Source organism: Salmo trutta, unplaced genomic scaffold, assembly GCF_901001165.1.
Source record: "Salmo trutta unplaced genomic scaffold, fSalTru1.1, whole genome shotgun sequence".
Classification (NCBI taxonomy): Eukaryota; Metazoa; Chordata; class Actinopteri; order Salmoniformes; family Salmonidae; genus Salmo; species Salmo trutta.
In genome coordinates, this window is record NW_021823412.1 from 300314 (window position 1) to 318807 (window position 18494).

At 48.0% G+C, this 18494-nt stretch overlaps 2 protein-coding genes and 1 non-coding gene across 4 annotated transcripts; 1 reads left to right on the forward strand and 2 right to left on the reverse strand.

The window, feature by feature from the left end:
* LOC115190806 (cysteine-rich hydrophobic domain-containing protein 2) lies at positions 1–2726 on the reverse strand. Its single transcript, XM_029748889.1, has 6 exons — positions 2385–2726; positions 1940–1994; positions 1275–1430; positions 1078–1134; positions 923–982; positions 1–828 (listed from the first exon to the last, which is right to left on the reverse strand). The coding sequence occupies exons 1-6, from the start codon at positions 2519–2521 to the stop codon at positions 778–780; spliced, it is 516 nt and encodes a 171-aa protein (XP_029604749.1). The 5' UTR covers positions 2522–2726; the 3' UTR covers positions 1–777.
* Positions 2727–5683: 2957 nt separating this feature from the next.
* Positions 5684–16815, reverse strand: LOC115190797 (OCIA domain-containing protein 1-like). 2 transcript variants are annotated; one of them, XM_029748878.1, is made up of 9 exons: positions 16549–16815; positions 16187–16271; positions 15955–16008; positions 15586–15633; positions 15358–15484; positions 15160–15247; positions 8670–8763; positions 6929–7093; positions 5684–6185 (listed from the first exon to the last, which is right to left on the reverse strand). In XM_029748878.1, exons 1-9 carry the CDS (start codon positions 16597–16599, stop codon positions 6148–6150), a joined length of 750 nt encoding a protein of 249 aa, XP_029604738.1. In that variant the 5' UTR covers positions 16600–16815; the 3' UTR covers positions 5684–6147. The 2 variants fall into 2 exon arrangements, with proteins under 2 accessions (XP_029604738.1, XP_029604737.1); XM_029748877.1 differs by having other exon boundaries at positions 5684–6188.
* A 1255-nt stretch (positions 16816–18070) lies between these two features.
* LOC115190873 (U1 spliceosomal RNA) lies at positions 18071–18234 on the forward strand. Its single transcript, XR_003877455.1, has one exon. It is a non-coding gene; the product is annotated as a U1 spliceosomal RNA (small nuclear RNA).
* The last annotated feature ends 260 nt before the right edge of the window (positions 18235–18494 follow it).

An 18494-nucleotide genomic window follows, 5' to 3' on the forward strand; every position in this document is an offset into this window, starting at 1 on the left:
TGATGTTCCGTTGGGAGTTCCATAGATGTTCTAATGATGTTCTGTCAGTTCCATAGCTGTTCTAATTATGTTCTGTCAGTTCCACAGCTGTTCTAATGATGCTCTGTCAGATCCATAGCTGTTCCGTTGCTAATCCATTGAAGTTCTGTCAATGTTCTATATTAGTTCCATTGAAGTTCTGTAGAAGTTCCGTAGCTAATCCATTGATTGTTACCTCAGCGGTTCCATAGAGGTTCTAGAACAGCGTATAATATCAACTGTTCCAACAGCACAGAGTGTCTCATAGTTCAGGTTGGGGTACAATATAGGGGGGTATAAATCTGAGTAAAGATTGTGCCTCGTGTACAGGGAAGGGCTGTGAAGAGGAGGTTCATCTTTGCAGGTCCAAAATTAGGAGTCCACTTTCTCCAGTTCCACAGTTCTATGGTACCGTTACACCCTTTCTGAGCTGGGTCTCCCATGATGACCCACAGACCGATGACAGTCAACGTGGCCACCCCAGAGGGTCAAAAGGTCACGGCTCCTCCAACAGATCAGGGGTCAAAGGTTGATATCAGAGAAGGGGAGGGGAGGGGCTTTAGGGTGTAAACAGGTGTTTTCTGGGTATATAGAGGGGCTAGATAGAGAAGTTAGATAATGTCCAGTAAACACTAAATGGTGGTGTAGTTTTAGGGGTATGGGCCTGGTTAGGGGAGGAAAGAGGAGGCCATTTTGGAGAGGTGACTGGGCCGAGTGAAGAGAGGCACCATGGGAGGATGTGTGTGGGGCCGCGGAGAGCTAGTCCGGTCTGAAGATGGGGATCTTGGGTAGGAACTCTATCAGGATTACCTGAGGGGGGAAGAGAGAGAGGTTATTCAAAGTGTGTGTGTGTGTGTGTGTGCGTTACTCAAGTACTCCATCATGTGTGTGTGTGTGTTCTCACATATTCCATCATGTTGTTGGTTTCACACTTCCTCTTGCTCAGCCTCCAATGCAAACATAGCTGAGAGAGAGAGAGAGAGAGAGAGAGAGAGAGAGAAAAAGAGAGATCAGTCAAACTTAACTACCTCTCCCAGCCCTCCTCCAACCCCTACACACCTTGTGGTACAGTCTGCTGTTCTCCCAATCCAACAGCTTCTCCATGGATCTCTGTGTCTGAGGAGGAGAAAGACAGGTAACCTTGAGTATAGTACGCAGAGGGATGGTCTGTGTGTGTGTGTGTGTGTGTGTGTGTATCTCAGTGTGTGTGTGTGTGTGTGTGTGTGTGTGTGTGTGTGTGTGTGTGTGTCTCCCACCCTCTTGCTCAGACAGATGACGGGCCAGAGACTGAAGCCCAGTGTACAGCAGCAACAGAGACAGCCACACAGCAGCCAACGCACATTCACTGGCAGCGTCTTCTTCAGACAGCCGTTAACACGGTTTATACTGGCCTTGAACTCCTCTGGCGCCACCTAGGAACACAGAGGACAGACAAAGGAAATACTCAAATCAGGTCATATTCATGAAACAAGTAGGGAGAGTGAGCTTGTCCGAGGATGGAATCAAACACACAAGATTCTGCTGGGGAGACCTGCACACTTTCAACGTCTCCAGGAAAGCTAGTTAGCTGTCCTGGCAGAGTCAATATTACTTGCTAATAAACATGATTATTACAATGAATTCAGGTGGATCTTTATATTTTAAAGCGGCAAATACAATACTACAAAGTTACAATATTGTAAAAGTGCCGTTTGCAAGGTATTCTCTCAGTCTGTAGCTAGCTGGAAATGCAGGGTTGCCAGGTATGATAGTTGTTCCCAACAAATGTACCTCAACGCTATCCCAACACAAATAATATATACAATCATGATTGATGCACACCTGGCAACCGCCCTGACCACCTGCACTCGTTAAAACTCTGAGGGACACACGTCGAAAATGGCAGATTTACAGGAAATGTATGTACTTTCCGTCGACTCACCTTCCCTGTAAGTGCCGATGGGAACTCTGACTCAAACTTGTTACTGAGTCCAAACCTTCGGGGACAAGAACATGGTAAGTAAATGCATTATTTCATGCACACAACACTAGATAGATCGTCACTCAAGGGATATGAGGCTATTTAACTGTTTGACTAGACCACATATGGAAAGTATATTTAGTTAACCAGGTAACGTTAGTCACGGTGTGTATAGTCATTTTATGGCTAGTTAATAGCTACGTTGACATGCTAATAGGCTAGCTTCTTGGCCCTGTTATCGTAAATACACCGACCTGATTACGTTAGCTAGCTTTCCGCTAACAAGCTAGTTAATGCCGTAGTGTAACTTTCGTTATCTAGTTAGCGTTATTTTATGACAACCGGCCACCTACGGGTGCTCGGGTCTTTCCCCCCAACCCCCCCTTGAGCCCTGCCGGTTTCTTACACAGTGACGTGGCCAGATCCTCGGACGACCACCGGGTCTGGAGCGTACTTTAGCAGCTGTTCCTCCGCGGCCCTCTCCTCGTCCTCCTCCTCGTCCTCTTCCTCCTCCTCGTAGATCTCGTCGAAGTCCTCCATCATCGCACGACTCGGCCTCGCGCTTCCCCGGTGAGGCGCCGGGAGAGACACGGTGCCGTCGTTGGGGAGTGGATCCTTCCCTGGTTGAAAACGATTTAAAAACGTCAGACAACAACAAACAACAACAAAAAAACTCCGACAACGACGAAGGCTCGCTAGCTAGCTCTGGTTGTGGTCTCCAAAACAGAATATCAACATCCGCCGCAGTGCCTGACGAAACCGGAAGGGGAGAGACGTTCTTTCGTCACCGATTCAGGAATTCCACAGAAAGTATTCTGTATTCAAATTGGCATTATATTCTACTTATAAATATCTCAACATATTTATCCGACAGTAACTAGCTATCGTATGTTCTTGGTTAAACTATGTAGCTATTTGTAATTTATTTCTGGTTGCGGTAAAGAACAGACATGTGATTCAGTTGAGATTATTTGGCCAACTTGTACCGTGATCACACATGAGCTAAACCTCTTCCTTCTGTCCAAACCACTAAAGCTGTATTATATGAAACAACCGTATATATAGGAAAGCAATCGTTTCCATTAGTTGTACCTACTGAGCTAATGTGGCTTTTAATGGTTTCCTGAGTGGCGCAGCGATCTAAGGCATTGCAGTGCTAGTGGCGTCTCTACAGACCCTGGTTCGTTCCCAGGCTGTTTCACAACCGGCCGTGATCGGGAGTCCCATAGGGCGAAGCACAATTGGGCCAGCATCGTCCGGGGTAGGAGAGGGTTTGTCCAGGGTGGTAGGCCGTAATTGTAAATAAGAATTTATTCTTAACTGACTTACCTAGTTAAAAAATATATATATGCATATTTTTGGTGCCATTTGAAAGTAAACAATTTGAAGTTTGTGGAAATGTGAAATGAATGTAGGATAATATAACACGTTAGATCTGGTAAAAGATAATACAAAGAAAAAAACATGTTTTCTATTTTTTATTTTTTTCATCATCTTTAAAATCCAAGAGAAAGGCCATACAGTCAGACAGTGTAGTTGTAATTTAGAGTTTGGCCACCAGACAGCAGCAGTGTGTGTGCAAAGTTTCAGACTGATCCAGTGAAGCATTTCATTTTCTACACAATATTTTGTATCAGGTCTGCCAGGAGTTTGCTCAAATGTGCCGAATTGGCCAATTGATACATTTTCAAGTACATAACTATAGGGAACATACAAAAATGCTATGGTAATAATTTTTTTTTAAAGTTTACACACCCCCATGGATAATTAGCTTCCCTACAGAAAAAACACTAACCTTCACACATCTAGATGGCCGAGCGGGGTGGTTGTGGGGCCAGAGACAGCAGGGGTTCAAACTGTAGAACCCAGTTCCTATATTTGAATATAAAAATTCATTTTATCAAACAAAACCATGCTACATTTTATCTCTGGAACCCTCATGATGACAAATCAGAGCAAGACTACTGAATGTAAGTACATTATTTACCTTCAGAGGTGAATGTATCAAACCAGTGTCTGTGATAAGTGTTTTGTGTTTAGCTACTGTAAATTGGACACTGTAGGTGGATTAACTAGAATTGAAGCTTTCTGCCTATATAAGACATGTCAATGTCCTGGAAAGTTGGCTGTTACTTACGTCATTCTAGTCACATTAGGGCCAGTTTAGGGACACTGATCCCATAGAGGTTAAATAAAAATGTGCAGTTAAAAACGACACATTTCAATCCATACTGTTTATTGGTTTATTGACCCTAGGTCGGCAGTTTGCAGCCATATAGATAGAGGACTTATCTTGTGCCATTATTGCTTCTGTGGCAGCACTATTGAGGCCATCTCATTTTTGTTTGTAGATTTTCTTCACGATTGGCTGATCCATCCTGATGACGCGGTTGGACATGACTCCTACAGGGTCACCAGGTGTCAGTTGATAATATTCCTACAAAATAATCTGCTTTTTATAGACAAGTATTCTTAGCGTGGTTAATATATACAAAAAAATTCCCCTCATAGGTATTTCATTTGGAACAATACAGATATTTCATATAGAAACAAGTCTTTCTTTTTTAAGAACTGGTTCAATAATCACATCCTGCTGATGAGTCAGCTTTTTAATGCAGCAGGATTGTTACTCAGTTATGAGGAATTTTTATTTTGTTACAATATCCTTTACACACCTAGAGAATTCGTCATAGTCTTTGATGCTATTCCATCTGGAACTCTCATGTTGTTTAGAGGTGTAACCAGATTTCACCTTCTTGACCTACCCCCAATTAATCCAGTTGACTCTCCAATAGGAAAAATGTGTTTCTCCTTGCTCCCTCAGAACGGGATATTTTGAATCCATTCCTTATGTCACAACTTACTGGAATACATTCGTCAATAATGTCTGTTGGGGAAAAAAAGTCTGGTTATTACCACACATACCTGCTTGTTAACAAGGTGAAAGAGGTCTCTTTCAGAATGATCCATCAGTATGACCCTGTGAATCACTACCCGCAGAAACTAAAAAAAAGACATTAACATGAACCGTGTTTTTGTGTTGAGCATCCAGAAACAGTTATTATTGCATTGTCTACATGTAAAGAAATGGCAACATTAGTTTTTGATTACTTTTGGGGGGGGGGGGGGTTTAATGGGAGAATGTGCTGCTCGGTATCCTTAACTATAATAAGGAAAAACTATTTTACCTCAAATCTAATTGTGCTAATGGCAAAATATCATAAAATTCACTAATAACAAACCACACATCCATATTTTCTAGAAGGAATTCGAGCAGTACATTAAGGCCATTCTACATTCTTCTGATAAGAAATCTGTTAAAACAATCAATGTGTATCTTTTAAGGTGTTTGTATAATTTGTTGTACCCCCCCAGCACATGTTATCATTGTGTTTGTATGTGTAATTTGTTGTACCCCCCCAGCACATGTTATCATTGTGTTTGTATAATGTGTAATCTGTTGTACCCCCCCAGCACGTTATCATTGTGTTTGTATAATGTGTCATTTGTTGTACCCCCCCAGCACATGTTATCATTGTGTTTGTATAATGTGTAATTTGTTGTACCCCCCCAGCACATGTTATCATTGTCTGTTTGTATACTGATTTTTCTGCAATAAAAAACAGGTGTTTGAGGTGGAAAGGCCATTTGGTCACTAGAGGCCTCTATCATTCTCTAATTGACAGACACACAAAGACAACGTTATTCAATTTCAAAACCAATTGGGTTTATTGACATGTTTTTTTCAAAAGACAGAATCAGACAGACAATGGGAGAATCTCAATTACATTTCCTTGAATCCTCGGGGGGGGGGCTAATTTTTAAAATATATTTGAGTAATTATCGAGAGCAACTTACAGGAGGGTTAAATGCCTTGCTCAAGGGCACATCGGCAGATTTTTCACCTAGTCGGTTCAGGGATTTGAACCAGCGACCTTTCGGTTACTGGCCCAATGCTCTTAACCACTAGGCTACCTGCCTACCCCTCTGACCTTCTCATCCAATGGGTTTTGAGAAGACGAGGAGAGAGGACGCAAGGCATCAAGGAAATGCAATAGAGATTATCCCATACATTCATAAATTGAGACATAAATAAAAGCAAAGCAACCACCGGGGTTTGTGGGTATTGTAGTCCAATCAGCACTGTCAGTGATAACAGATGGAGAGACTCACTCCTCCAAGCTGTCTCCGTAGACATTCTTCTTCCCTGCTAAAAGAAAGGAGAGGAGAGGATGAAGGGATGATAAACACCATTATTATTTCTGTAACATTACACCCTAATGAACATGACCCTATTGGCTTGATTATCAGCTGTTGTCAGACAAGTGGGTCTGATCTTCTCTTTCTCAGTAATGTGCAGCCAATCAGACTTCCCTTCCTCAGTAACGTGCAGCCAATCAGACTTCTCTTCCTCAGTAACGTGCAGCCAATTCATACTAGATGAAAAGCCGGAATGAGTATGACATACTGGCATTTAAAATATAATAATTATAAACTGGGTGGTTCAAGCCCTGAATTCTGATTGGCTGACAGCCGTGGTATATCAGACCGCATACCACTTGTATTTATTTTTAATTCTCTAACTACGTTGGTAACTAGTCTATAATAGCAATTAGGCACCTCAGGGTTTTGTGGTATATGGCCAATATACCCCGGCTAAGGGCTGTATCTAGGCACTCCACGATGCATCGTGCCTAAGAACAGCCCTTAAATGTGGTATATTGGCCATATACCACACCCCCTCTGGCCTTATTGCTTAATTATAATACACATACTAGGAAACATTCTATTCTCACACATAAGACAAGGATCAGAAGAAATGGCACACAGAAGCCTATAGGCTCTGGTCTAAAGTAGTGCACTATATAGGGAATAACCATAGGGCTCTGGTCTAAAGTAGTGCACTATATAGGGAATAGGGTGCCATTTGGGACACATCCACTGACTCACCGTCCTTCTTGGGGGCGGTTCTCCCTGGCCGGTCAGACTCTGGTTTGAGCAGCGTCTCAGCCTTCTGGGTAAGCGTGACCTCATAGGTTTCTCGGTTCTTGTTCCTTAGGTCCTCGTACATGATGGGCTTCCTCCTGGGCTCCTCGTCATCCAGGAACGACTGGGCTGGAGGGGGCAGAGGTTAAAGGGTAAAGGTTAGAAGTCCTCGTACATGATTGGCTTCCTCCTGGGCTCCTCGTCATATTGGAACAACTGGGCTTCAGGGGTCAGAGGTGACGGGTCAGGAAAAAGAACACAAGCACTTTTTACTTGACAAATTCAGGTAGGCCCATCCCAGTTTGCACAATTGTATTTTATGGATGGCAATCTGAATGCACAGAGATACCGTGACGAGATCCTGAGGCCCGTTGTCGTGCCATTCATCCACCGCCATCACCTCATGTTTCAGCATGATAAAGAACTGCCCCATGGCACAAAGATCTGTAAACAATTCTTGGAAGCTGAACATGTCCCAGTTCCATGACCTGCGTACACCATACATTGAGCATGTTTAGAATGCTCTGGAAAGACCGTGTACGACAGTCGTGTGTTGCAGTTCCCGCCAATTTCCAGCAACTTTGCACAGCCATTGAAGAGGCAAATGGTGGTCACACCAGAGTGGTTTTCTGATATAAGGTATCTGTATTCCCAGTCATGTGAAATCCATAGATTAGGGCCAAATGAATTTATATCAACTGACTGATTTCCTTACAGGAACTGTAACTCAGAAATTGTTGCATGTTGCTTTTTTAAAATATTTTTGTTCAGTGTAGATAGATATCTACTTGGAAATAACTTGTTTTAACATGGACATTGTCATTGAGGACTTCCACCATTCTAAAGAGGTCAACTGAGTGGGACTTCCTATGAGTTAGTTAAAGGAAAGATAACACCATTCCATCCAGGTCATCAGGAGGGATCAGCCAATGAATTATCTACTTGTGAATAAACATTCCATAACTCCAGGGGGCAGTAAATCACCAACCTTGACTTTATACCTGTTCAGACAACATCCTCCTGGGGGCAGTAAATCACCAACCTTGTCTTTATACCTGTTCAGACAACATCCTCCTGGGGGCAGTAAATCACCAACCTTGTCTTTATACCTGTTCAAACAACATCCCCCAGGGGGCAGTAAATCACCAACCTTGACTTTATACCTGTTCAAACAACATCCTCCAGGGGGCAGTAAATCACCAACCTTGACTTTATACCTGTTCAGACAACACCCTCCAGGGGGCAGTAAATCACCAACCTTGACTTTGAAGAAAGATGGACTACTTCAATCTGGAGATGACCTTTAATGGTCCTGCTCGTGCCCTCAGACGCCACAATGGGACAGATACAAATGATGTCATCTATCTAAGTCTATCGTGCAGCTCTAGGATCAGCTTCTCCGTCCCCCCCAATGGTAACTTTAACCACTAGTGGGGGGGGGAGAGAATGCAACTGACCTGAGATCAGTGTCTAGGGGCAACTTAACCCTGCACCCTTCCGCTCGGTTCCTAGTGAAAACGACCCTGGGCTGCAGGGGACAGACATCCAAGAAATACAGGTTAGAGGTCAGAGGTTGGGCTGCAGGAGAGGTGGAGGGGGGGGGGGGTCAGACTGAGGTTAAATCAGGCAGTTAACTAGGAGGATACCGTTGGAGGGTTGTCATGGTTAACGCTGTAGTTAGGTTACTACTTGCTGTCACGGTTACCTGGCATGTTGTAGTCGATGTCTGCAGCGGTGCGGCTGGTCTGTGCTGCGGTGGGGGCGTCACTGTATCCATAGTCTCTGGCGTGGGGTGGGACCTGACACACAGAATCAAACGGGAACACAGAACACATGGTGTTGGAATGAATGGAGATCAGGTGGACACGGACTGATATGCAAACTGAGCCAGTGACTGCCTTGGATGCAGTTGTGGCAGACTGCAGTGTTGTTGTAGAAGCTCATCCTACAACCAGGACAACACTCCTCGGTATCACACGGATGCAGCTGCTACAACACTAGACTGGCCTGAGGCTGCTCTGGACTGACCACTCTGTCTCCCAGCTACTACAACACTAGTACTGACCACTCTGTCCCCCAGCTACTACAACACTAGACTGGCCTGAGGCTGCTCTGGACTGTACTGACCACTCGGTCTCCCAGCTACTACAACACTAGACTGGCCTGAGGCTGCTCTGGACTGTACTGTCCACTCTGTCTCCCAGCTACTACAACACTAGACTGGCCTGAGGCTGCTCTGGACTGACCACTCTGTCTCCCAGCTACTACAACACTAGTACTGACCACTCTGTCTCCCAGCTACTACAACACTAGACTGGCCTGAGGCTGCTCTGGACTGTACTGACCACTCGGTCTCCCAGCTACTACAACACTAGACTGGCCTGAGGCTGCTCTGGACTGACCACTCTGTCTCCCAGCTACTACAACACTAGTACTGACCACTCTGTCTCCCAGCTACTACAACACTAGACTGGCCTGAGGCTGCTCTGGACTGTACTGTCCACTCTGTCTCCCAGCTACTACAACAATCTAGCACTCTGCAAACCATGACCCATTTGTATTCTACATGAGTCAAATGTAATGCCCATGTTGTGAATGGTTGCTGTTCATACAAGGATTTGTACATTGCTAGACATGACCTCCTTGTTGACCTGATAGCCAGCGAGGTCGGACCGGTAGTCTCACCAACGGCACACATTTTGATTTAACTAGGCAAGTCAGTTAAGAACAAATTCTTATTTACAATGACAGCTTAGGAACAGTGGGTTAACTGCCTTGTTCAGGGGCAGAACGACAGAGATTTTTACCTTGTCAGCTTGGGGATTCAATCTAGCAACCTTTCGGTTACTGACCCAACACTCTAACCACTAGGCTAGCTGCCGCCCCACATCCATTAACAGTCTTGTGTAATAGGAAGCTGGTTTGATGATGATGTCTTTTCCTGTGTGTCAAATACACCATATTTTGTTGTTGTGTGGAGAGGCCAGGAGGGCCAGAGAGAACAGGGGGGCCAGGGAGAACAGGAGGGCCAGGGAGAACAGGGGGGCCAGGGAGAACAGGGGGGCCAGGGAGAACAGGGGGGCCAGGGAGAACAGGGGGGCCAGGGAGAACAGGGGGGCCAGGGAGAACAGGGAGGCCAGGGAGAACAGGGGGGCCAGGGAGAACAGGGAGAACAGGGGGGCCAGAGAGAACAGGGGGGCCAGAGAGAACAGGGGGGCCAGGGAGAACAGGGGGGCCAGAGAGAACAGGGAGGCCAGGGAGAACAGGGGGGCCAGGGAGAACAGGGGGGCCAGGGAGAACAGGGGGGCCAGGGAGAACAGGGGGGCCAGAGAGAACAGGGGGGCCAGGGAGAACAGGGAGGCCAGGGAGAACAGGGGGGCCAGGGAGAACAGGAGGGCCAGGGAGAACAGGGGGGCCAGAGAGAACAGGAGGGCCAGGGAGAACAGGGGGGCCAGAGAGAACAGGAGGGCCAGGGAGAACAGGGGGGCCAGAGAGAACAGGGGGGCCAGGGAGAACAGGGGGGCCAGAGAGAACAGGAGGGCCAGGGAGAACAGGGGGGCCAGAGAGAACAGGGGGGCCAGAGAGAACAGGGGGGCCAGGGAGAACAGGGGGGCCAGGGAGAACAGGGGGGCCAGGGAGAACAGGGGGGCCAGAGAGAACAGGGGGGCCAGGGAGAACAGGGGGGCCAGGGAGAACAGGGGGGCCAGGGAGAACAGGGGGGCCAGGGAGAACAGGGGGGCCAGAGAGAACAGGAGGGCCAGGGAGAACAGGGGGGCCAGGGAGAACAGGGGGGCCAGAGAGAACAGGGGGGCCAGGGAGAACAGGGGGGCCAGGGAGAACAGGGAGGCCAGGGAGAACAGGGGGGCCAGAGAGAACAGGGGGGCCAGGGAGAACAGGGGGGCCAGGGAGAACAGGGGGGCCAGGGAGAACAGGGAGGCCAGGGAGAACAGGGGGGCCAGGGAGAACAGGGAGGCCAGGGAGAACAGGGAGGCCAGGGAGAACAGGGGGGCCAGAGAGAACAGGGAGGCCAGGGAGAACAGGGAGAACAGGGGGGCCAGAGAGAACAGGGGGGCCAGGGAGAACAGGGAGGCCAGGGAGAACAGGGGGGCCAGGGAGAACAGGGGGGCCAGGGAGAACAGGGAGGCCAGGGAGAACAGGGGGGCCAGAGAGAACAGGGAGGCCAGAGAGAACAGGGGGGCCAGGGAGAACAGGGGGGCCAGAGAGGCCAGGGAGGCCAGGGAGAACAGGGAGAACAGGGGGGCCAGGGAGAACAGGGGGGCCAGAGAGAACAGGGGGGCCAGGGAGAACAGGGGGGCCAGGGAGAACAGGGGGGCCAGGGAGAACAGGGGGGCCAGGGAGAACAGGGGGGCCAGGGAGAACAGGGGGGCCAGGGAGAACAGGGGGGCCAGGGCGAGGTGACGATAACCTTGGCAGACCAGTTGGCTAGGTACCGCTCTGTTTCAGCTGTCGTGGGCAGCCTAGCTGTTTGGTGAAGGAGACCAGTTGGCTAGGTACCGCTCTGTTTCAGCTGTCGTGAGCAGCCTAGCTGTTTGGAGAAGGAGACCAGTTGGCTAGGTACTGCTCTGTTTCAGCTGTCGTGGGCAGCCTAGCTGTTTGGAGAAGGAGACCAGTTGGCTAGGTACTGCTCTGTTTCAGCTGTCGTGGGCAGCCTAGCTGTTTGGAGAAGGAGACCAGTTGGCTAGGTACTGCTCTGTTTCAGCTGTCGTGGGCAGCCTGGCTGTTTGGAGAAGGAGACCAGTTGGCTAGGTACTGCTCTGTTTCAGCTGTCGTGGGCAGCCTAGCTGTTTGGAGAAGGAGACCAGTTGGCTAGGTACCGCTCTGTTTCAGCTGTCGTGGGCAGCCTAGCTGTTTGGAGAAGGAGACCAGTTGTCTAGGTACCGCTCTGTTTCAGCTGTCGTGGGCAGCCTAGCTGTTTGGAGGAGACCAGTTGGCTTGGTACTGCTCTGTTTCAGCTGTCGTGGGCAGCCTAGCTGTTTGGAGAAGGAGACCAGTTGGCTAGGTACTGCTCTGTTTCAGCTGTCGTGGGCAGCCTAGCTGTTTGGTGAAGGAGACCAGTTGGCTTGGTACTGCTCTGTTTCAGCTGTCGTGGGCAGCCTGGCTGTTTGGAGAAGGAGACCAGTTGGCTAGGTACTGCTCTGTTTCAGCTGTCGTGGGCAGCCTAGCTGTTTGGAGAAGGAGACCAGTTGGCTAGGTACTGGTCTGTTTCAGCTGTCGTGGGCAGCCTGGCTGTTTGGAGAAGGAGACCAGTTGGCTAGGTACTGCTCTGTTTCAGCTGTCGTGGGCAGCCTAGCTGTTTGGAGAAGGAGACCAGTTGGCTTGGTACTGCTCTGTTTCAGCTGTCGTGGGCAGCCTAGCTGTTTGGTGAAGGAGACCAGTTGGCTAGGTACTGCTCTGTTTCAGCTGTCGTGGGCAGCCTAGCTGTTTGGTGAAGGAGACCAGTTGGCTAGGTACTGCTCTGTTTCAGCTGTCGTGGGCAGCCTAGCTGTTTGGAGAAGGAGACCAGTTGTCTAGGTACCGCTCTGTTTCAGCTGTCGTGGGCAGCCTGGCTGTTTGGAGAAGGAGACCAGTTGGCTAGGTACCGCTCTGTTTCAGCTGTCGTGGGCAGCCTAGCTGTTTGGTGAAGGAGACCAGTTGGCTAGGTACTGCTCTGTTTCAGCTGTCGTGGGCAGCCTAGCTGTTTGGAGAAGGAGACCAGTTGGCTAGGTACTGCTCTGTTTCAGCTGTCGTGGGCAGCCTAGCTGTTTGGAGAAGGAGACCAGTTGGCTAGGTACTGCTCTGTTTCAGCTGTCGTGGGCAGCCTAGCTGTTTGGTGAAGGAGACCAGTTGGCTAGGTACTGCTCTGTTTCAGCTGTCGTGGGCAGCCTAGCTGTTTGGTGAAGGAGACCAGTTGGCTAGGTACCGCTCTGTTTCAGCTGTCGTGGGCAGCCTAGCTGTTTGGAGAAGGAGACCAGTTGGCTAGGTACTGCTCTGTTTCAGCTGTCGTGGGCAGCCTGGCTGTTTGGAGAAGGAGACCAGTTGGCTAGGTACTGCTCTGTTTCAGCTGTCGTGGGCAGCCTAGCTGTTTGGAGAAGGAGACCAGTTGGCTAGGTACTGCTCTGTTTCAGCTGTCGTGGGCAGCCTAGCTGTTTGGAGAAGGAGACCAGTTGGCTTGGTACTGCTCTGTTTCAGCTGTCGTGGGCAGCCTAGCTGTTTGGTGAAGGAGACCAGTTGGCTAGGTACTGCTCTGTTTCAGCTGTCGTGGGCAGCCTAGCTGTTTGGAGAAGGAGACCAGTTGGCTAGGTACTGCTCTGTTTCAGCTGTCGTGGGCAGCCTAGCTGTTTGGAGAAGGAGACCAGTTGGCTAGGTACTGCTCTGTTTCAGCTGTCGTGGGCAGCCTAGCTGTTTGGTGAAGGAGACCAGTTGGCTAGGTACTGCTCTGTTTCAGCTGTCGTGGGCAGCCTGGCTGTTTGGAGAAGGAGACCAGTTGGCTAGGTACTGCTCTGTTTCAGCTGTCGTGGGCAGCCTAGCTGTTTGGAGAAGGAGACCAGTTGGCTAGGTACCGCTCTGTTTCAGCTGTCGTGGGCAGCCTAGCTGTTCGGAGAAGGAGACCAGTTGGCTAGGTACCGCTCTGTTTCAGCTGTCGTGGGCAGCCTAGCTGTTCGGAGAAGGAGACCAGTTGGCTAGGTACTGGTCTGTTTCAGCTGTCGTGGGCAGCCTAGCTGTTTGGAGAAGGAGACCAGTTGGCTAGGTACTGGTCTGTTTCAGCTGTCGTGGGCAGCCTAGCTGTTTGGAGAAGGAGACCAGTTGGCTAGGTACTGCTCTGTTTCAGCTGTCGTGGGCAGCCTAGCTGTTTGGAGAAGGAGACCAGTTGGCTAGGTACTGGTCTGTTTCAGCTGTCGTGGGCAGCCTAGCTGTTTGGAGAAGGAGACCAGTTGGCTAGGTACTGGTCTGTTTCAGCTGTCGTGGGCAGCCTAGCTGTTTGGAGAAGGAGACCAGTTGGCTAGGTACTGCTCTGTTTCAGCTGTCGTGGGCAGCCTAGCTGTTTGGAGAAGGAGACCAGTTGGCTAGGTACTGGTCTGTTTCAGCTGTCGTGGGCAGCCTAGCTGTTTGGAGAAGGAGACCAGTTGGCTAGGTACTGGTCTGTTTCAGCTGTCGTGGGCAGCCTAGCTGTTTGGAGAAGGAGACCAGTTGGCTAGGTACTGCTCTGTTTCAGCTGTCGTGGGCAGCCTAGCTGTTTGGAGAAGGAGACCAGTTGGCTAGGTACTGCTCTGTTTCAGCTGTCGTGGGCAGCCTAGCTGTTTGGAGAAGGAGACCAGTTGGCTAGGTACTGCTCTGTTTCAGCTGTCGTGGGCAGCCTGGCTGTTTGGAGAAGGAGACCAGTTGGCTAGGTACTGCTCTGTTTCAGCTGTCGTGGGCAGCCTAGCTGTTTGGAGAAGGAGACCAGTTGGCTAGGTACTGGTCTGTTTCAGCTGTCGTGGGCAGCCTAGCTGTTTGGAGAAGGAGACCAGTTGGCTAGGTACTGGTCTGTTTCAGCTGTCGTGGGCAGCCTAGCTGTTTGGAGAAGGAGACCAGTTGGCTAGGTACTGCTCTGTTTCAGCTGTCGTGGGCAGCCTAGCTGTTTGGAGAAGGAGACCAGTTGGCTAGGTACTGCTCTGTTTCAGCTGTCGTGGGCAGCCTAGCTGTTTGGAGAAGGAGACCAGTTGGCTAGGTACTGCTCTGTTTCAGCTGTCGTGGGCAGCCTAGCTGTTTGGAGAAGGAGACCAGTTGTCTAGGTACCGCTCTGTTTCAGCTGTCGTGGGCAGCCTAGCTGTTTGGAGAAGGAGACCAGTTGGCTAGGTACTGCTCTGTTTCAGCTGTCGTGGGCAGCCTAGCTGTTTGGAGAAGGAGACCAGTTGGCTAGGTACCGCTCTGTTTCAGCTGTCGTGGGCAGCCTGGCTGTTTGGAGAAGGAGACCAGTTGGCTAGGTACTGCTCTGTTTCAGCTGTCGTGGGCAGCCTAGCTGTTTGGAGAAGGAGACCAGTTGGCTAGGTACCGCTCTGTTTCAGCTGTCGTGGGCAGCCTGGCTGATTGGAGAAGGAGGTGCTTCCTGTACTATTGGTTGCCATGCATACAGGGACCTTTGAAATGTTTGGTTCCATTTTCTATGTACATTTGATGGGTGGATTCAAAGAAAGTATTTAAACGTGTGTTTGTACCTGGCTCTGGGGGTCAGAGGCCTGGAACATGGGGTCAAAGGTCACCTGGTCGGGGTCACTCATCTCTGACTGGGGGCCCTGAGACGACCTGAGAAAGAAGAAGAAGAAGGTGAGTGAATGTATGTACGTACGTACGTACGTACGTATGTATGTATGTATGTATGTATGTATGTATGTATGTATGTATGTGTTACTGACTGTGCGTTGGGTCTGGTCCTCTGTCTCAGCGCTTCTCCTAGAGGGGAGTGCTCCAGCCTCTTGAACTTCTCCTGACAATGCTTCATGTACGATATCTTCCCTGCCAGGTAGCCACACAGCCCCGCAACTGGACACACATCTGTATTACATTCTCATAATAACAATGCGCACACACTTTATACACAAACACACACTTTATACACAAACATCTGGGTTCAGTGAACTCACAGGCCACTTTAGGGAGAGATCCAAACTTGGATGACGACGTCAGAGCTCCTAAAACACAGGAAGGAACACAGAAGAGTCAGTCTTGATGTCACTAGTCCAATTCATGGTAGAAAAGGCAAGTGTCGACCAGGTGGGTTGCAGACACTCAAATGTATAGGTGTGATACATCTGCAGCCCTCTGCAGCAAACACCTTCATCTATTTGGCTGCTTTCTATGAAGTTTCATCTTGGACGGCACTTGTCATTAAGGTATCTCTAACTGGAAGCTACTATTCTATATCAGAGTATTGAGATGCTCCCTTGGATGCGCTCCTAGATCATACATGTACACTAAGATATAGTGATGATGGAAATGGGAGGTGGGCCTACCTCTATGGATGAGGCCTTGAGTGACAAGCATGCTGACCACTGAGAAGGGCACGGCTGTAGGAAGGGAGGGGAGAAACAAGGTTAGAATCACATGCGCACCAATACCTGTACATAGAATGAATGATATATTGAGCATGAACCTGACTCCTGTAAAATACAGACTTCTGTAAAATACAGACTTCTGTCAAATCTATTGCTATTTTGTTAGTCTGTGTTACCCATGGTAACTTACATCTGTACCAGAAACTCTCCTGGTTGCATTCTCTGAAGACTCTCCTCTCATCTTCTGTGGGGATGTAATCCATTCCTACAGGACTCTATACACACACACACACACACACACACACACACACACACACACACACACACACACACAGGTTAGCTGTCCCAAAAACTAACCTCCATTGATTTTATCAATACATATCAATTGAAGTAACCGGTTTGTGGGTTTTTTTGTCAAGAATTCGAGTGCATAGAAAACGTTAACTAGCTAGCCTACAGCAAGCATGCTAACTGACTGCAAGTGACAGGTGAGGCTAGCTAGGGTACAGTAGCTTAGTTAGTTACTGTAGCAGCTTACTGTTATGTGTTTACCTGTGCTTCGCCCTGTCGCTCTTCAGTGAATCCCGTAGACATTGGTGTCATATTGTAAAACTATGTCGGTCAACTTTGTCTTTCAGAGCACGTATAGCAACAACGTGCACAGACACACTCCCCGTATTGATTTCGTAAATAGCGGGTACAAATTCATAGCATGTATAGCAAAAACGTGCACAGACACACTCCCCGTATTGATTTCGAAAATATTTGGTTACAATGTCATTGCATGGAGCGAAGCTGACCCGGAAGTAGTAGTAGCCATGGAACGGGAAGTTTGACGAGGACTTTTAATTTTGAATGTTTTCCTTAGCAGTAAAATCGCATTCACAGAGGAACAACATTATATGAGGAAATGTATTCCAGCTCTTTAAAAAAAAACATCTAAATCCATTTATTGAATTATTAACCCCAAGGGGTGTGGTATATGGCCAATATACCACGGCTAATGGCTGTTCTTATGCACGACACAACATGCGAGGTCAATTTTCCTGGCATGTTTTTGGTCTGCCTGTTGCTATGATACAAACCACACGACGAGGACGTTTGCTATCAATGTGCATAATATCTCACAAGCGGTAAAGGCTTGGGAACAAAGATGAAACGCTAATGCGTATTCTGACTGAGTCATAGCAAATTTAGCTGCACACACACACACACACACACACCTCAGTGCGCTGCTCCGAATCTGCAGTTTTTTTTGCAGTGAGAATGTGAAGTGAGGTATTTTGCAAAAATGTATTTAGGCATATTAAAACACTTCAGTTTATCCCCGATCACGAGTATCATCCTGTCAATTTACAATTACACGTCACTGTACATAGATTACATGTCACTGTAAATATATCTTTCTATTTTTATTTTCTATTGTGTTATTGACTGTACGTTTGACTGTACATTTGATACTGCCATCCCAAATTGTTTATGAAAATGTATAACACTCCAAAATATACCGTAACCCTAAAGATCTTTATTTATTAAATGCATTTAAGTTATTATGTCTCCTTGTTCTCAACTGGCCTACCTGGTTAAATAAAGGTGAAATAAAATATAAACAACACCCCTAATAGCTACTACTATGTCTTGTTGTTGATGAAGTAGTAGGCGACTGTTTCTCCTCCATATCTGGGGTCGTATGTGATGAAACTATTCCTACAATGTCTGGAACGCTACAAAACACCAGAAATAGTTGGTGTCTTTCGGTTGGCTGTGGGAGCACGAATGTGATTTCAGCATTTTGGTACATCGCCTACTTGTGTGTAATCAGACGGATATTTAGATAAACAGTTCAATGTATATAGAATGTCTACCGTGTTGCATGATGGGAAAATAGTCAGACAGCGATATAATATAATAAAACAAAGTGCATCGCTTTTCCACCGCTTTGTCCGCAACTGTATTAGTAAACGTTATTAGACCCTGGTCGATATGATGTGGTATTGTCAGTAGTAGAAGTGGTAACCGTTAGTCAAACACCTTTGTCCTGGAATGAGTTCCCCTCTACCAATGTGTACAACTCATACTTACCTGGCAAGGGAGACACCGTGATCAAGAAGGCGGTTCACCCAGGGCGAGGCTCAGCCATTGCACTCCGGCTGTGCTGACCCCTGCGAATTTCCCAAATGTGGAAATCTCGATTGCATAATTTCTGGTAGTGGGGGACTGCGTTCGCGCTCTCCCCTGATTTATTTGTGAAAAATAAACACATTTAATATTATTTTCATTGTCTGATGGTCAAGTTGGAGTGTTTCTGCAGTCACTAGCTGCAGCGATCCGAAAAGAGCAGCGATCTGGGTTCTTTGGGGACCTTTAAAACCTCATGGTGACAGGGGGCAGTATTCGGAAATTCAGATGAATAACGTGCCCAAATTAAACTGCCTGCTACTCGGGCCCAGAAGGTACATATGCATATCATTAGTAGATTTTGATAGAAAACACTCTGA